General features: G+C 39.4%; 1 protein-coding gene across 2 annotated transcripts in view; it reads left to right on the top strand.

The window, feature by feature from the left end:
- SND1 (staphylococcal nuclease and tudor domain containing 1) overlaps positions 1 to 19,150 on the top strand; it is a 411,286-nt gene that overhangs the window by 178,258 nt on the left and 213,878 nt on the right. For both annotated transcript variants that reach the window (XM_032304558.1, XM_032304557.1), the window contains exon 12: positions 6,565 to 6,665. In XM_032304558.1, coding sequence (XP_032160449.1) covers positions 6,565 to 6,665 — 101 coding nt within the window. The remainder of the gene's footprint in view (positions 1 to 6,564; positions 6,666 to 19,150) is intronic.

Genomic DNA, 19,150 nt, shown 5'->3' with positions numbered 1-19,150 from the left:
CAGTCTCAGATGGTGACGAGAGCAGCAGGTGGCTCCCAAGCACTTAAAAGGTGTGCGGTCTGGATGGAGACATGCTAGACCCACAGCAAGCACACCGATTTCAGTGACTTTGTATCAAAGGAAAAATAATCTTAGTATCTTTCTCATGTTGGTTATTTGTTGACATTTTTAGTTAAATAGGAAAGACTAAAAATAATTTCATCTGTTTTTCCCTTTTCAATGTTGCTACTAGAAAATACGAATGTCGTATGTTGCTCTCATTTGTGACTCATGGTCTTCCTGTGACCCCATGCTGTCTAGGGAGAGGTACATGTGATGTCCTGTTGTGGGGGTTGAGTGGCTCCACGAGGCTTGTATCTGAGTAGCTGGCTTGGCTAGGAGGTAAGATTAGCACATGCCCAGAAGCAGGACCAAGCGGCCCCTCCTCAGCAGCTGTTTTGAAGCTCATCCTGTATCTAGGTGAATGGGTAATTAAGATTTGTTTGAAAATGTAAAAATATGCGATGTATATATTTTTAAATTAATACGTAAGGTGCTTTTTAGCAGAGAAGAAAGATTAAGCATACATAAATATTGAGGAGTATTCTGGAAGGTTCTGTTTTGTCCAGATAAGTGGAGACTTGGTCTCTTTGTTCATTGTCTTCCTGATTTAGTAAGGCAAGGAGTATCCTCTTGAAGTATCTTTAGTTAACCTATTAATTGAGATTATTCCCACACTCTGCTTTAATTATCTTTGGTAAATAAAATCTTCAATAACTGGTACCTACAAAATTAATCTAGAAAAAGTATAAATAAATACTAAATAGTGTATCATTCTTTAAAATAAGCCCCACTTATCTCTAAGTTGGGATGAATATGTATGAAGTACATATTCTTGTTTGCTGTGGCTCCTTAAGGAGAAAAGTGTATTTAATTGAGTCTTTCTACCTAATGATTTCAGTAGTCTAATGATTTAAGTCAACATGCATCTTATTTTTGCATATATGTATGTATTCGTGTACTTATTTATCTCACATACACTTATTTAGTACTAACTTTGTGCCCGGCTCTCTAAGAAAATCAGTGCATGTTTATCTAAATATAATTGACACATAGAGCTTACTCTGAGTCTGGCTCTGTTCTAAATGCCTTGTGTGTATTAATGCATTTCTTCCTACAACTGTGAGATGAGCAGAGTTGTCCATGTTAAACTGAAGCACAGAGGAGTTAGGTAACTTATCAAAGCTCACACAGCTCTTACGTAGAATTGCTGGGAACTAAACCTTGCAGCCTGGTGGGCTTGAGTCCATGCTCTTATTTAAGCTGTGTAAAATAGTTTGTTCTACTTACTTTTGTCTTCTGGGTGCATTAGCTGGACTTGCCCAGACGGCGATGTTGTCTTTTCTGGGGTACACAGAAGCTTTTCATAACTACCTGGAAATTCTGTCATGAGAGTGATGGATCATTTAAAAGCTGATTTCCAGAGGCAGGGTATTTATTACAGCTCCTAGTGAATTTATGATTGGCCATGTGGAATAGTGGGTGGGATTATATGATGCTTATGCAAAATAGCCTTTCATAACAGCCCTAGTTATATTAATACTAAACTCAGGCTGTGACCTGGAAATATTGTGGATATGCAGTTGTTTTTTCCTCCCTTCCTTGTCCTTTATACACAGTTCAGATTTTGTCATTTTGTCATTTCATTATCATCACTACCATAAAGTCTATGAAGTTCTTTGGTAGTTTTGCTTTTTGAGAGATCAGTTGGATGAAGAATATCCATCCATAGATGCTCACAGTTCTTTAGGTGTGGCCTAAAGCTATTCTGTTGAACTAAATTGCTTCCATGCTTTATAAGAGATTTGATAGAAATTTGGTCTTACGTTTTCATCTTCATTTCTCTGCAAGGTCCTTGAAAGGAATACTCTACAATCTAGTGGACCAAGGATAGATCAAATTACATTGCCCTCTACCCTTTTTTTTTTCTCTGAAAAATGTGTTTGAGAAACAAATAATATAGGAAATTACATGTATTTTGCTTGTTCAACCTATTACAGGAATGGCTGTGATTAAAATTTTATCATGATTTCAAAATACTACTCTCCCCTCTCTTTTAAATAAATACATTTTTGTCATATAGAACAGTGGAAAGGTCAACAGCTTGACAAAGTAGTTCTCAAAATTGATCCTTCTCATTTCAAAGGTGTCTTTTAGGATTTTATGTCTGAAAGGGCTCCTGGTTACATGCAACAGGTATTTACAGTATACCCTGCTACTCCTGTACAGGCCCTGTGACGACAGTGTTAGTAAAAGGCATGACCTGCCTTTTCCTGGAATTTACAATCTGTGTGTTCCAGTATATTGTAAATGTAAGGTAGGAATTACAGAGGCTTAAGAAAATGCCATATAATACGCCATATCTGGCTGTCTTGGAATTCGAGAGCTAAGTGATACTGTAAAATTCTAGTCTAGTGCTCTAAATTTTCCAGGTGAAAAAGTGAGACCCAAAGATGGGATGTGACTCTTCTGTGAGAGAATGACAAGTGGAACCAAGCAAGAGTCCAGGGCTCCTTGGGGTCATTGCTGTAAAGAGAGATCAGAGATCAGGCCCTGTCTTTGTGTTATATACATGTAAAATACTTGTGTACTAAACATTTCCATGATAAGCGAGGAACCTATCTGCATCAACTGCTACTTTTTAATTCCTGCCATTCTGTATGTAGGTAACCCATAAGCACAAAACTAGTTATCAATTATTCAAAGACCTTGCTAAGATTTACAGTTTTAATTGAAACTGTTTAAATTGTGGCTCTTTTTTAAGTGATTGACAAGTCAGTGATGAGTATCTAGAGATGGCTGCAAGGTAGAGAAACAGATCTCAGAATCCACAGGAGAGGGACATAAATGCTAATTATACAGTGACTTTAATTCTTGGTTTGTCGTGGCTGCTTGCAGGTGTGTGTCTTGGCTGTGAGCTGTTCTCAGGGCCTCATTTGTATTTGAAATTTACTTTAATAATGTTCCCTCCCCAGAGAGCTCTTTTTTAATCTCTTACTTTCAGTTATTTTCCTAGATAATGGAAGAAATTAACTGGGAGATGAATGTAACTGATTCTTTAGGTTAGTGAAAATTGAAGTTTTGTTTGTTTGGTCTTCCCACTTATTTTCCTGAAAATCAGTTTTGGAATAGGGTGTCTTCGCCTTCTGAACTGGAGGATGGTCATGTATTCATTTTTGTTAATTACCATTACCCTCCCACCACCACTACCATCATCATCGCCACCATTACTCACTTGGTCTTCTGGATGAACTAATGCTGTCTGTGTAAGAGCTAATGTTACTCTGTGCAGTGTATTTGCACTGAAGAGCTACTATCCTACTCTCCTGTCTGCTGAGGTAGAGGCTTGGTATTAGCAGGTGCAAGGTAACCTTGAGATTCATAGTTTATTTTTAAGCAAGGAAGAATGTTTCCATTGGAGTAGAACTGTGGGTTTGAGCTGGATCAGGTGAGAGCACAGATATGTGGACCTCTTTCCTCAGTTCCATATAATTTTTGGCTTCACACCAAATGCCCCCAGTCCACCATATTCTGTGGCTATGCCCTTTTTAAACTTAACCCTAAATTCCTTTACATTCCATGGTGTGGGCACCCTTGAGGTTTAGCTCCTGTACACTGCTAGTTTCCTGTGTGATTTTGCCATGAGTTAAACAGATTTCCATGTGCTCTCCTGTCTCTCTTCTTGCTTCTATAAGTTAGTTGTAGGGCCTTGCCAGGGTGTAGAGTTCCAGGATGTGTCACTGCAGGTAACTTGGGGACAAGCTTTTCCTCTCCTAGGAATTTGAGTCAGCTGTACTTCTGTTTGTAGCCCCTCTATTTCCTTGCTCTGTCTTTGGCCTGTATTAACTCTGGCTGCATACAGGGGAACTATTAAACTAATAAACTATTAAACTGTTTCCCTGCATACAGGGAAACTATTAAAACCTTACTGAAGGAGGGCCTAGTTGTTAAATTTCATCCCTTCTCCTAGTCTGATCATATCCCTCAAAGGTACCCATCTCCTTAGCTTTAGACAAGTCGATGAGACCTAGCAACAATTTCAGTGAATATATTTGACTTTAAGGGTCTTCTGTATATTTTCTTCTTGTCTGTCTTGTATTCTGTCAGTACTTCTCATAATTTACCTTACCTTCAGTCCTTAACTGGCTTTCTCTGTGATAGGGCTCCCTGTTGCTTTTAAATCGTGATTAGATGGAGTGTTCAAATGAGTGATCTGACAGTCCAAAATTTGAGGCAGCTGTCCTTTTCAAAATTTTTGTATTCATTTTTAAAATGAGTTTTTGAGGAACAGTTTGAAAGGATTTTAATCGTGCTCACCAGCACTGTGGCTGAACTTGATGTCTTTTCAATATGCTGTCTTTAAGCTGATCAGTGGGAACTAAAGACATGTTTAGAAAATGAGGTTCTAGACTTTGACTATGAGGATGGCTTCAGGATGCTTGATCTAGTGTATTTTCTTCCATGCAGATATGTAAGCCTTGGCCATGGCCAAAACGAGCCACATACCTTAATTCTGTGAAACAGACACTGCATGTTTATTAATGGATACTACATACTTGTTCCTTCTTAAATGTTTTCATAAAGAAAGCTCATTGTTCGGTATGCCCATCTCCTTATATTGTATATTAGGATTCGACAGCTTTCTCATTTTAGGTTCCTAGCTTCCTAACCTATTTGTACACCTATCCTTTCTTCATTTGAAATTTAAAGTTTTTCTGGCCCATTCAGTCGTTACTTTTCTCCAAACTTCCTACCTTCAACTATACTGGCACTGGATGTGGTTAGCTGTGTCATTTTATTTATGTACAGTGATACCAGTCCCGAGCATCCTTGTGACTGTCATCTTGTTTGTTTTCCTTAATGTTTCTTAACTTGGTTCTGGAAAAGTTACGGTAGACTGAAATAACATGCAGTTTTCCTGTAGAGGCATTTCATATTTTTAAAAAACAGATCTTCAAAGGAGTCTGAAAAGGTTAAAGAACTGCTCTACATAATGTTATCTAGGAGTCCTACAGGAATATTGCCAACCTCTTTTCTGTCAAGTGTAATATCCGTGGGACCTTAAATGTCCGGCCATTTGTCTTTCTCTTTTGGTATCAGTCTTTTAAATTTTTAGAGCAGTTTTAGGTTCATAGCAAAATCGAACAGAAAGTGGAGAGTTCGCATTTATGCCCTCATTCCTCACAAGCACAGCCTCCCCCACTGTCACCAGCCCCTACCAGGATGGTACATTTGTTATAATTGATGAACCTACGTTGATAGATCACCACTTAAAGTCCATAGTTAAATGGGTTCACTCTCAGTGTTCTGTGTTCTCTGAGTTTTGAGAAATGTGTAATGGCATGTGTCCATCATTATTGTCTAATAACAGAATAGTTTCACTGCCCTAAAAATCCCCTGTGCTTTTCCTGTTCATCCATCTCTCTTTCCCCTGACCCCCAGCAACTGCTGTTCTCATTCTTTATAATTTTGCCTCTTCCAGAATGTCACATAATTGGAACCATACAATATGTCCCTTTTTTTCAGGTTGGCTTCTTTCTCTTAGCAATAGGCGTTTAAGGTTCCTCTAAGTCTTTTTATGGCATGAGAGCTCATTTCTTCTTTTTTTAAAAAAATTTTTAAAAGAGTTTATTTATTTATACGACAGCGAGACAGGGAACACAAGCAGGGGGAGTGGGAGAGGGAGAAGCAGACTTCCCACTGAGCAGGGAGCCTGATGCAGGGCTCTATCCCTGAACCCTGGGATCATGACCTGAGGCGATGGCAGACGTCTAGCGACTGAGCCACCCAGGTGCCCCCTCATTTCTTTCTGGTGCTGAATAATACTCCGTTGTCTGGATGTACCACAGTGTGTTTGTATGTTCCTCTGCTGAAGGACAACTTAGTTGCTTCCAGATTTCAGCAGTTTTGAGTAAAGATGCTGTAAACATGCTTATCCAGGTTTTTGTATAGACATAAGTTTTGCTCATTTGGATAAATACCGAGGCGTGTATGGTAAAATATGTTCAGTTTTATAAGAAACCACGAAACTGGCTTTGAAAGTAGCTGCACTGTTCTGCATTCACACTAACAATGAATGAGAGTCCTTGCTGCCGCACACCCACGCCAGCGTTTGTTGTCCACGTTTAGACGTGGACCACCCCAGCATAGTTGTAGCGCCGTAGTTTTGTAATTTCTCTTTCACCAGTGCTACACGATGGAGAACATCATCACCCTCTGAAGGCCTTCTTTGGTGAGATGTCCAGGTCTTCAGCCCATTTTTAAATCAGTTGTTCATTTTCTTACTGTTGAATTTTAAGATTTCTTTGCATATTTTGGTGAACAGTCCTCTGTCAGATAAGACATTTGCAGATATTTTTTCCCAGTCCTGGGTTCAGCTGTCTTTCGGCTTTTGTTTTTTAAAATGTTTGGCGCAGAAAATCCAAATGGGTGAGGTGATCTTTCACAACTGGGCAGGCACATATAGCTGCTAGTGAGCTGTGTTGCAAAATCTCAACCTTAACTCCCGTGATTCTTTATTTGCAGGTCAATGTGACTGTGGACTACATTAGACCGGCCAGCCCAGCCACGGAGACGGTGCCTGCCTTTTCAGAGCGGACATGTGCCACTGTCACCATTGGAGGAATGTGAGTGTTCTGGCCAGTAGGGACTCAGCCAGAGCTGCAAGTTGTCCTCAGTCACGTCTCTCCTTTCTTTCTCCCTGATTTGCTTTCTGTTGCTCCTAACACAGTGCCTCTTAATTATTATGTCTGTGTAGCACTTTATATTTGCAAAGCATTTTATAATCATTCATTAGCTAATCATATTCTTTCATTATTGTTTAAGATTTATTGGGCTCTGTGTGCTTGGCACTACGTAGCATGCATTATTACTATTAATAATGCCATTTATTGTCAGGCCCTAGGTACCATCCAACATTAGGTAGAAGAATTATCTGCACGTTAATTTAGGAAGTTGAATTATGGACAGACAGACACACACATACGAAAAAAAGGGGGGGCAGGGGGAGAAGGGTTCGTTGGACATTTTCTTTGTATGGATGTATGTTGTCAATAGATGATGGGGCCTTTCTCTTTTATACTAGCTATATCCTGTTCTATTCCAGAGTCCCTTGGGAACTTGGTTGATGAACAGTCTTTCAAGGGAGGTATCTGACAGGGGAAGGAGGAAGCCTGCAGCCCGCTGGGCCATGCTACCACAATGAATATTAAAACAGTCAGTCAGTCCCCAGTAGCAGTTCTTACTCTGTGTAAAATATACCAGCATGATCATTGTTTCCATTTCTAGTTAACAATCTTAAATGCTATTTGTTACCAAACTGGTATTTTTCTTCTCTTTTAAGGGGGCATAGTGGAGGGGAAGAAAAGAATAGGTTTCCCATCAAAACAGGGATTGTCTTACTGAAAGTACAATGGAGCGCATTACGAGAAACCCCTTTAAGCTGCTGTGTGCCTCTGAAAGGAAAGAGAGGCTCTAGCAGCTAATTTACCTTCCAGAAGCTCTCGTACCAAAGAAGAACCTTTCCTGTTCATTCGCACTGTCACACTTCGGCAATAACTATTTTTGGTCACTGTTAGCACTCCTGTATTTATATAAACCTTACTGTTCACACAACAGTCAGACTTTGTGCAGAGGAACTCAATACAGGCTTTTGTTGTCACTACCTTAACACCATCACAAGTGACACGCTTTATTAGAAGCAGAATCTTGACAAATCAGTTAATATTTTTGACAAGGGAGGGATTAGGACATATTTTGGTCATTTTTCTGTCTGTGTAAATTGCACGAATGATTATTTTGCAGTACTTCTCAGGAGCTAGATGCATGCTACTCTATCATGGAGAGCTGGGAAGTTAGTGTTCCTATATATTAAAATTTTAACTATCTCAAACAAGGAGTCCTGTCAGTAAATGACTGCTCCTGCTATCTAATTCACTAGTAAAAAACAAGTGTCAGGACCCTAAAAATCCACATCTTTATTTTTGCAAGATGTTTCCACCTATGTTTGACAATCCACTAGAGTAGGTTATTTCATTTAGTTACCACTGAGGTCTACTCTTAAAGTAAATGCACACTATTTAAAATTTGCATAATCTGAGTGTGTTACAGAGATTTTTCTTTTTATAGGACAGTTTGAAACAGTTCATTTAAGAATTCCATAGTAGAGTGTTGTGGGCATGCTCCATGCCATGAAACCTTGAGTTTTCTACTGTGTTGATCTTGGCTTTAATGGAGATTACTTCTTCAGACTAGCAATCCTTTCTGCAGAGGTTAGGTGGCTCTCTGTGCAGCCAAGGTTTTGGTCAGGTTCTCAAGCCTTCATAAGAAGGTATCAATCATTTTTTCAGTTTGGTTGGTTAACACAAGTTGATGGGTCTTAACTGACAGCATAGACTATCTGTACTTCAGGTTTATGTCAGAGGTGGTAACCTTGACCTCTTTCTACCTCTCAGTTGTTATAACTGGATTATAAGGAATATTATTTTGGTATGATTTACCAAAGTATTTACCAGGATATCGATTATTCCAGATACCTAAATTGTCCCCTTGATTAGACCAGCCTAGCAAGGTGCCTGGGAAGCATGATGAGTTTCTTCACAGAGTTGTTTTTACTAAACTGTGTGAAGCAACTGCTAGGCTGCCTTCAGGAGAAATAACTGAGATTTATGTACTTTTGAGACAAACTCTCACTGGACCATAAGCTCCCTAAAGATAGGGATTTTTGTCACTTATATTCCCTGTTGTAGTCTCAGTATTCAACATATGGTTGGAGTTTCAGTAGGTTTTTGAATTATTTGTTTATTATATTGCATCCTTTTGTGAAGCATAACAGGGAATACTGGGACAGTTGTTTCTATTGATCCCTGATTTTATTATTATGTAATCAGTACTGGAGAAATTGTATTAGATAGTTTTCCCTTTTTGCTTGGTTATTGGGACATCCTTGCCAAGGACAGGATGTTAAATGTAGAATTAAGAAGTCATCTGATACAAATTATGCCTATCATCCTCTGTAGGCTTGTATACCAAAATACAGGCTGTTACAGCATCTAGAGGCTTTCCTGTTGTTGAGATAAGCTAGGCTCCTCTGGCTGCACGAAAGCTTCTCTGGAGCTGCTGATCACAGGCTAACCAGGTAGGGGAGGCGGATGAGGTGGAGTCTCTTGCAGTTATTTCAGAGCAGATTTTTTGGTGTATTTCACATGTCAAAGTGTGTGAATTCGCTCTGCCCTCGTTTAGGGTTCAGTCTAGTCCCTCTGTTTTTCTTTTTGGTGTGTAGGGGAGGGAGTTGAGTCACAGGATCTCTGTGAGGCACCTCTTGTGTGACAGTCTTCTGTTCCTATCTCTTGCCCTCTAGAGAATCAATGAAAACGAGATTCATCATCCTTCTAATAGATTAAAATTTTTTTCTTGATTAACTTCACTGTAGAGTTGGCAAGAGTTGTTATCTGTTAATCAAAACAGTTTAAATAAAAAAATAAAAAGATCAAACTTAGAGTTGTTTCTCATTCTCTGGCTCCCGGGCTGGGAATTAGCTGAGCCTTTTAGGCTTGGTTTGTGACATGAAGCTGTCAAGATGGCGCTTTCTGTTAATTACTTTTTATTGTATTTAAGACACTTAAATAACTCTTCTTGTGATTTAGTCTTCTATGTAATTAGCTTCAGTGATTAAAATCTCGTTCTTTCTTTATTGTCAGAGCCTTCTTGAAGAGTGAGATTTTTCTGGGGTGACCTTTTCTTGTGCTGGACTTCCCAATTACTTGGAGCTCCAATTTGGCAAACCCATATTATAATGTATTAACTGGTTGCTCACTCTTTCTGCATGTCACCTTTTTAAAGAAAGGTGTGAAAATTTGCTCACATTTATAAGGAGGCACCTAAAAAATACAACTTGAGGGTTAAACCTCACATACTCACATTCACACTTAGCGCCATTCCAGCCCTGGAAAATTCTAACAGATCCAGCAGATACAGTATCACTTAAGATATTTTCCCAGTGTTTCTCATGTGAAGTATTTCACAATGGTAGGAGACCATTGACATGACCTGTTCTGGGGAAGAAATGGCATAGAGATGAAACTGTAGGACAGGAACAATTAGAAAATGCCTGTTTTTGTACAATGTCCTGTTTTGGGGGGTGGATTTTTTTCCCCCTTAACATTCTTTTTAAAACCGTGTTTCCCTCTACTGCTTTTCTGCCTTGCCCTTTTGCTGTCTGCTGCCTTGATGCCCACACTAGTATGGGGCCTTGTTCCCAGAGGTATTGTCAAAGATCTTTTGGACTTGGGACATCTTCATTACCTCTTTGTTCTAATGACAATCATCCAGTAGCCTCAAAGCCATCCTTTTAAACTTTGTGTCTCTTTGGATTCTTCATAGATAGAGCTTGTCTTGTATTATATTTATGTAAACCAGACAATCACACTTGCAAGGAATGAGACTTCTGCTTCTTTTTTCTTTTTCTTTAGTTCCAGTTTACAGGAATACTTCTTTCCTAAAGTCTTCTAAAAGTGACTGAAGCTTGAAGTCAGGTCTAGTCCTTCTTCTAGAATAATCCTTTTTGAATCCTCATTTGATTTTTCTCTGCCACAGTAGGAATAAGTGCCCTACAATCTTTAGTTTTTCTGGCTTGAGTGTTTTTCTGTAGCTTTAAGGCTTTCACAATCAGGCCAAACCTCCTGTCTCTCAAGTTTTTAAATTTTAAAACATACTAGTATCTCACTTCCAAGCTAAACATAGGAAGAAAGTGGCCTCTTGAAACCCAATTTTCTGGACCTAGTGTTCCTACTTAGAGCTGCCTACAGCATCCTGAAGATGCTCTTTTAGCATCTGAGGAAGTACGGAGACATTATTTATGTCACTGACTGGACCATTGCCTCCCGCAGATGCTCCCATGGAAACATAGATGCTCACTTCTCAGCCGTGTCTGCTTTTTAATTTTTGGACAGTTATCCTTACAGCTTTATAAATTAATTTTACTAATTAAAAATGTTTAACTATGATTTATTTCTTTTAGCTTCCTTATATGAAAGATGAATATATATATATTTTTTAAGATTTTATTTATTTATTTGACAGAGAGAGAGAGAGATCACAAGTAGGCAGAGGCAGGTAGAGATGGGGGGTGGGAGAAGGCTCCCTGCTGAGCAGAGAGCCCGATGCGGGGCTCGATCCTAGGACCCTGGGATCATGACCTGAGCTGAAGGCAGAGGCTTTAACCCACTGAGCCACCCAGGTGCCCCGAAAGATGAATATTTTTGAATGTTTTCAGTATTCCTTCCTTTAACCCCCAATTTTGTTATATTAAGTTTTACCATTAGTGAACTTTACAAAGTTCAGTTTATTGTTTCTGAATAACTTTATCGAGTATTTCCCTCTCTGAAAGATTAGAAAGTTAGAATGCTCCCTTTTTCACACTTCTTCCTTTTTAAAGTTTTTCTTCCAGAGCACCTGGGTGGCTCAGTTGGTTAAGTGTCCAACTTTCGATTTCAGCCCAGGTCATGATCTCAGGGTCATGAGATTGAGCCCACCCAGCCATCTGGTTCCACACTCAGCTGGGAGTCAGCTTGAGATTCTCTCCCTCCCTCTGTACCCCCTACCCCTGCACAAACTCTCTTTTGCTCTCAAAGTAATAAAAAGTTTTTCTTCTGTTTCAAGATTTATTACATTACTCCTCTGTCAGTGTAATTGTCTTCTAAGCTTTGCTTGTAAGTTTAACCCAAAATTTTACCCTCCACCCCCATACCATAGCAATTCTAAGTTACTGTTGGACCTAGTATGGTGGAGTAAGAAGACCTTACAGAAACAGAAATTCTATGTTGTTTTATCCCCAGAGAAATGTTAAATTAATTCCCTTTGTGTGGTTTTCTCTATGTGTGTATGTCTGTCTCTTCCTCCATTTTGTACTTCTTTTTTCGTTGTTTTTTAAGTAGGCTCCACGCTGAGTGTGGAGCTCAACTTGGGGCTTGAACTCAGTCAGATGCTTAACCAACTAAACCACCCGGGTGCCCCCATTTTGTACTTCTTCATTTGCACCTGCCACTTATATCTCAGTTCAGTCTTTTTGTGGTATTTCCTTTAGATTTGGTGAAGAACCTGGATTTTACATGTGTGGGTTGTAAAGCTTCTGAATTTCTGCATGTCTGAAAATGTCTTCATTTTGCCTGTAATCTTGATTGTTAGTTTCTCTATGAAATTCTAGATTCAAAATTATTTTCCCAAGAACAGTGAAGGCCTGTTGTTATATTGCTTCACTAGTGTTTATGAGAATTCGATCTCCATTCCCTTACATTTCTATTTTTTAACAATTTTTATTTTTTCTGACTCTGGAAGATTTTACAATTTTATGTTTATCTTTGGTTTTCTGAAAATTTATTAAAATATTTCTAGGTGTGTCCTTTTTTGCTGCGTACTCAATGGGCTGTACACTCATCTTGTAATTTTTTTTTTCTATTAGTTCTTGAATTACTGTCTTTCACTTTTGCCTCTGACTCTAGAAATTCTGTTGGTATTGTACCTTATGCTTTGAATCTCTAAATTTTCTTCCTTTTTTTTTTTTTTTTTTTAAAAGACTGCCTTTGCATTTTTGTTCCACATAAAGGAGCTGTCTTCAACTTTATTTTTCAGCTTGCTTCACCGGCCAGCCATGCTTATTGAGTCATTTTCATTCATTCTCACTCTCTTATTCACTCATCTCATTCATTCACTTACTCATTAGTTCATTTATCAAGTAGTCATAAAATGCCTGGTGTGTACTAAGCTCTGTGTTAAGCTTTAGGAGTGTATTGGTAGTTCTGAAATGAAATGATTTCTTCTGCTGTGAAATTCACAGAGGTGATTCTCCCAATCTAGCCCATTTTAATTGCTTTTTATTTCAGCACTCATACATAAATTTTTTGTTCAAGTGTTTTAATAGCATCCTGTTCCTACTCCACAAATATAATACTTCCTCTGTCTGAGAAATAGTATTTAAAATTTAAAAACCCTCTTCCACTCAATTATCCCCCATGTTCTGTTTATTTTGTTTCTTTTCTTTCATAAATCCTCAGATATTTGGGGAACCTTGATTTATATACATGAAAGAAGGACCAGGTTGCGGGTGGATGGTGTTCCATTCCTATGCGGTTGTGTATGCCTGCCTCCCCAAGATGTCTCTGCCATGACAGGGCATAGAGAAGCAGAGAGTATCAGGGAAGCCTTCTTTGTGGGGTGCCTGAAACACGGAGGAAGAAGGCAAATTTCAGACCCCACTAAAACTGTCACTGTCATTGGGGTGGAGTGAGAAGGGGATGTGATGTGATTATGTGACTCGGTCTAAAATGCTGTGCCTCTGTGTTTCTTACAGCGCCTCCCTCTAAGGTCCTTCCCTGGTTAAATCACCTACCCTCTGTTCTAAAATCATGAAATGTCCTATACATGACCTTGGTAATCTGGAGAATCTCACTGACATAATGTTGAAGTCATGTTGGTTTAGAAACGATATTCCCAGATACTTTAAAATATTGAATCCTTAAGTAAGCCTTCTCCCAATTAAAGGGAGAACTTTCGCAATAGAGAGACTTAGAAAAATCTCAGAATGTGAAGTTGAGAAATCTACCACAGCAATTTCCTTTAGTGTAAGTTATGACTACCTAAGTGTCCTTCTGCTTTCTGCTTGGTTAACCTCAGTAGCACCCTGCTAGGGTAGTTGAAAAGCTGTGAAGACACTTTCTCCAGTATTTAAACAGTGGATTAATGAAGAAGACTACAGCCGGAGTTGGATTTTATATTTTGATTAAAATTGTCTCTAGTAGAAACTAAGCCCCCCTAGAAGGAAGAGAAAGCATGGGAGCCCTATGATTTACGGCTTCTCTGCCAGTAGAAGTTTAACTGTACCCCTGTTTTTATTGAGGTTGTTTTTGCTAGAAAAGTTTGGGCTAGAAAGTTCCATAGAGTTTAAGTAGTCTACACATAATTCAGTTATTCTTCTCAAGCCCTGTTTGTTTTGGGGGTTTCGGGTGGTTTTATAGAATGTGAACTGTTCAGGAACACAAATGGTATGTGATAGAAGAAATGCCTATGCTTGCTGGGAGATTATTTCTTGGGTATTTGCCAAGGGTCAGAACACTCTGCTCTTAATAACTTTGTGGGGAATCATAGGGGCAGGAAAGAGGCTGGCTCATCTAGCTGTTTTGAATGTAGGTTCTGATTAATTGCTTAAATGTTGTTCCCAAAGCCTCCTCGCTGTGGTGCTTTGTATTTTGTCAATAAAGGCCCTTGAGGCACTGCCAATACTCCACCAATCAGATCCCATCTGCTTTCTGTCTTTCAGAATTTGTGCAAACTTTCTGATATGCTGGTAACATACTTTCTTGTTTTGTAGCACCATTAGGGCTCTATTCTTGTCCATATCTGTCTTTTCTGTCATTTCAGTGGGACCTTATAAAGGATGTCATGTGGACATAAGTTCTCAGTCTGCCATTCTGACCTCCCTCAAGCATTCTTTCTTTATTCTTTTGGATAATGCAATTGGTGTGATAAGGAGATGGCACATTTGACATGGTTACCAATAAGCAAAAATTCTGTGTCTTTTATATGCCATGTCTCTGCACCTTTCTCTTTACAGTTCTCATGGCCAGCATAGTACAAAGTGATAAGGTAAATAGGAATGGAGTTTTTGTAGATTCTGCTATCTCCCAGTCGTGATGCTGCCTTATATAGGGGATTTGCTCCAGTTCATACTGAGTGAATTGTTGATTTTTTTTTCCCTAAGTAATAAAAAATTATATATGCACTCATTGAACACTACATCAAAAACTAATGATTTGCTATATGTTGGCTAACTGAACATCATAAAAATATATAAATAAAATAAATAAAACCACAAAAAACTGTAATGTTTTCAAAAATTTAGGAAATAAAGGGAAATTATCCATTGTTTAATCATGCTAGTGTAATAGCTTTTATGTGGGGGGTATTCCTTTTGAGTGCTAGTTATTTCTTGAGATTTGAATCTGGGAACAGGAAAATTGACTTCTTGGCCTAGTGTTGACATGAAGTCTAAGGCAAGTTGTTGTTGGCTTAGAGATGAACAGATGAACAGATGTGAAGTAAAACTGCAGCCCTGCTCCCAAACAGCTGTGCAATCTTGAGCCTTAGTTTTTTCGTATGTAATTTAGATATAAATTACATCATTGAGTGGTTGTAAGAATTAAATGTACTAAGGCATTTAAATGTTCAGCATATTTACTAAGACCTAACAGTCAAGTTCTCACATCAGCTCCAAGCCTCTGAACTTGACTGGTCACCATTGATGTAATGTCATATTTAGTGACTTCTGTCCTTTCTCTCTCTTTTTAAAGTTCATTTATTATTAATTTGAATAATCTCTGTACCCAGCATGGGGCTTGAACTCATGACCCCTAGATCAAGAATCGCATGCTTCACTGACTAAGTCAGTCAGCCTTCCCTTGTTCTTTCTTTTCTTTATCCTCTTTCACACACTTCTGGCTTTTTTTTTTTCCCCCACTCAAACTTCTTCTTCTTCTTTTTTTTTTTAATTTTAAGGACTTTTTATTGAATGTTTTTACATTTCATCCTCTTCTTAGTCTTCACACTCTTCCTGGCTTCACACTTTTCCTGGCTAAGCTAATCCATTGGTAAACTGCTGCCTCACAGAATGTTCTAAGTATTAGCTTAAATAAAATACAAGAAATGCCTGGTACATAGTAGTTGCCCATAGGTTAATTAAAAAACAAAATAAAATTCCTCATTGGATTATGGCTTAGATTTTGTAGTAGTCCATTTTTTAAAAAGATTTATTTATTTATAATAGAAAGAGAGGTAGCGGAGGGGCAGAGGGAAAGGGAGACAAGCAGACTCCCCATAGAGCATGGAGCTTGATGTGGGGCCAACCCCAGGACCCCAAGATCATGACCTGATCTGAAATTCAGAGTCAGACACTCACCCAACTCAGCCGCCATGCACCCCTTTAGTAGTCCATCTTTATTGTTCCATGCCAGGCCCTTCAGTTGGATTTATCTCTTCTCTCACCTTCTTAAAAATTGCCATGATGAAGGGTGCCTGGGTGGGTCAGTGGGTTAAGCCTCTGCCTTCAGCTCAGGTCATGATCTCAGGGTCCTGGGGTCAAGTCCCCCATCGGGCTCGCAGAGAGCCCGCTTCCTCCTCTCTCTCTCTCTGCCTGCCTCTGTGCCTACTTGTGATCTCTCTCTGTCAAATAAATAAATAAAATCTTAAAAAAAAAGAAAGAAAGAAAGAAAGAAAGGATGAATACCCAACTTTTAAAAAAAAAATTACCTTGATGGCTAACTTATATCTGTTTTTCCTCTAAATCTGTTTTTTTTTTTTATAGATTTTATTTATTTATCTAACAGAGAGAGCACAGGTAGGCAGAGTGGCAGGCAAAGGGAGAGGGAGAAGCAGGCTCCCCATTGAGCAGAGAACCCCATGCAGGGCTTCATCCCAGGACCCCAGGATCATGACCTGAGCCGAAGGCAGACACCGAACCAACTGAGCCATCCAGGCATCCCTCCTCTAAATCTTAAAAGTGCACTATGTTAATACAGTAATGATTGATAAGTACTTGCATACTGGTACAAGTGGTATTCATGTTTCAAGAAGTTTAATGCACATACAATTTATCCCTTACTAAAAGTAATTATTGAAAACATCTTGGGGCATTTGGATGGCTCACTCGGTTAAGCGTCCGACTCTTGATCTCTGCTCACATCTTGATCTCAGGATCCTGTGTTCAAGCTCCACAGTGGGCTTCACAGTAAGCATGGAACCTACTTTAAAAAAAAAAAAAGAATGTTTCAAAGCGAGAGGTGTGCTCGGAAGCACCCTGTCTGGATCCAGTGCTGTGGCTAGTGACCTGCCTATCTCCATATCTGAAGTGGTTGAAAAGGCAGAGGGCTCCTAACGTTTAGTGTTTTAGAAAGTGCTATTCTGTGCCCGCGCACGTGAAGAGCTGTACTGGAAGTTGTATTTTGTGGAACTTACTGAATCACCCTCTCTGTTGTGATGCCCTCTGTTGTGGTGTGAATTTTTGTGCCAACAGTAAAAACGTGTTTACAACAGGTAGAACTTGGAGAGAGGAAATAGTTGGACCTTTGAAGTCAATGTGTGTGATAGAATTTGGAGATGTTTAATAACAGCATGCACTTCCTAACAGGTAAAGGAAACTTGGGACTGTCTTCTTTTTTTTTTTTTTTTTTTTTTTTAAGATTTTATTTATTTATTTGACAGAGACACAAGTAGGCAGAGAGAGGAAGGCAAGCAGGCTCCCTGCTTCGAAGAGAGCCCTATGTGGGGCTTGATCCCAGGGCCCTGGGATCATGACCTGAGCCAAAGGCAGAGGCTTTAACCCACTGAGCCACCCAGGAGTCCCTTGGGACTGTCTTCTGTCAAGTTCCCAGTGTGGGTTTTACGTGGAGCCTTTTAGATTTCTGATATGTCTGCTTAACATATCAACTGTGACTCAGCAGACTTTTGCTTTAATGTAAGTTTCTATTAGGTTAAAATTGTGATGTATAAACCATCACATATTAGGTCAACAGCAAGGGGAATTCTGTTGTACTTGTTAGATCATTGTTAGACCATCTCTTCTTTGCCAGCCCCTGACCCCAATCATGTTGGCATTGATTGCAAAATCACTTTTTTTCTTTAAGAAGCAGTTATACAGAGCATTTATTCTTGTCACCACTTTCTTAGAAAACTCCCTCTGAAACTGTTCCTTCACTTACCACTTAGCACAGCCTGTGTCTATGGAGAGATCAGACCATTGAGTGAGGGTTGACCACAAAGGTCCTGTAGTGGTTTACTGTGTTTCAAAGCCAGGAACCAGAATAACCCTGCCCTCCCCAAAGAGTAGGAGAGAAGAAGGAATTTCAAAATCCTTAGCCTTTTTGTGGGGCTCATTTGTTGATTATATTAGAGCTACAAATCAGTTCATGAAAAAGTACTTCGTCTTCTAATTCTTAGAGAAAAATGTTGACCACCAGAAGACAGTTTGGTTTTGACTTAGTTCTGTAAGTGGAGACTCAATTCTCGAGCTTTCACTTACAGAGGTTCTGAAAGCAGTTAAGTCTAAAGCAGTTACACATTCTGAACCATAGCCACACTGACGTTGAGCTTGGTCCAGTTGCCAATGGCTTCTGGGGAATAAGAACCTCGCTCTCCTGTTCCTGTGGTGCCCGCCGACTGGGTTGTGGACTGTAAACTGTAACAGGACAGGTAGTAGAATTCTTTACTGGGCGCTTTTTTTCTTTCTGACCCATATGACAAAACTTCTCTTGAGCTTCCACCCTAAGAAGCAACCTGTGCCAAGATAATTTTCTTCTAACTTCTCTAGAATGATTGGGTTTGCTAAACGAACATAGAGTTACTCTTCTGCTTAATAATGACTTGGTATTTCTCAGAGCTGTGTGACAACCTTCTAGAACCTAGAGTATTACTTTGGACTTCTTCCCCTAACAAAGCATTGTTTATGTGTCTCAACATCTGCCTAAACTATAGAGGACTTGAAAATGACTTTCCAGGGCTACCTCATGCCCATTTTGGTCTTTACTAGACCTCTGTGATTTGGCTGGCTCTACTTTCACTGTCAGAGCAGATCATTCCAGATGCCATTATGTAATTTTCTGTCGTGGGGTGTGTGTTTGTGTGGGCGGGTGGTTTTGTTTTGTTTTTAAGTGGTGTTTAATGTCAGGCTAATAATAAACTGGGTACGTAGGCCTGGTTTTGTCATAATGTCCACGAGTTTGCTTATTTGTCCCTTATTCCCCTGAGAGGCGGAGAGCTCCCCCTCCCCAAGTGATGCCTAATGTTGGAGGGAGCTGATCACAGCTGCCTAGAAAATGCCTCATGGCAACTGGCAGTTCCATTCTGAAGAGACAAAGATGATGACTCTGAAGAATCTTCTCTCTGATTGCTCTCGCAACCTCTCACTTGTCTCACTGTGGCCTAAATTGAACCAATAGAAACAAATTTGCTGTTCCTGAACCACTTCCAGAAGTTGGTCTTTGCTTACCCACAATTCTTAGGTTCTTGTTCTTTGGGGAGTGCCAGGTTCTTTAATAAATTTATAATTCTGGGGGCCTTAAGTTATGTT

Source organism: Mustela erminea, chromosome 11 (genome assembly GCF_009829155.1).
Source record: "Mustela erminea isolate mMusErm1 chromosome 11, mMusErm1.Pri, whole genome shotgun sequence".
NCBI lineage: Eukaryota > Metazoa > Chordata > Mammalia > Carnivora > Mustelidae > Mustela > Mustela erminea.
The sequence above is the reverse complement of the archived record's forward strand: the minus strand, read 5'-3'. Positions and strand labels throughout refer to the sequence as shown.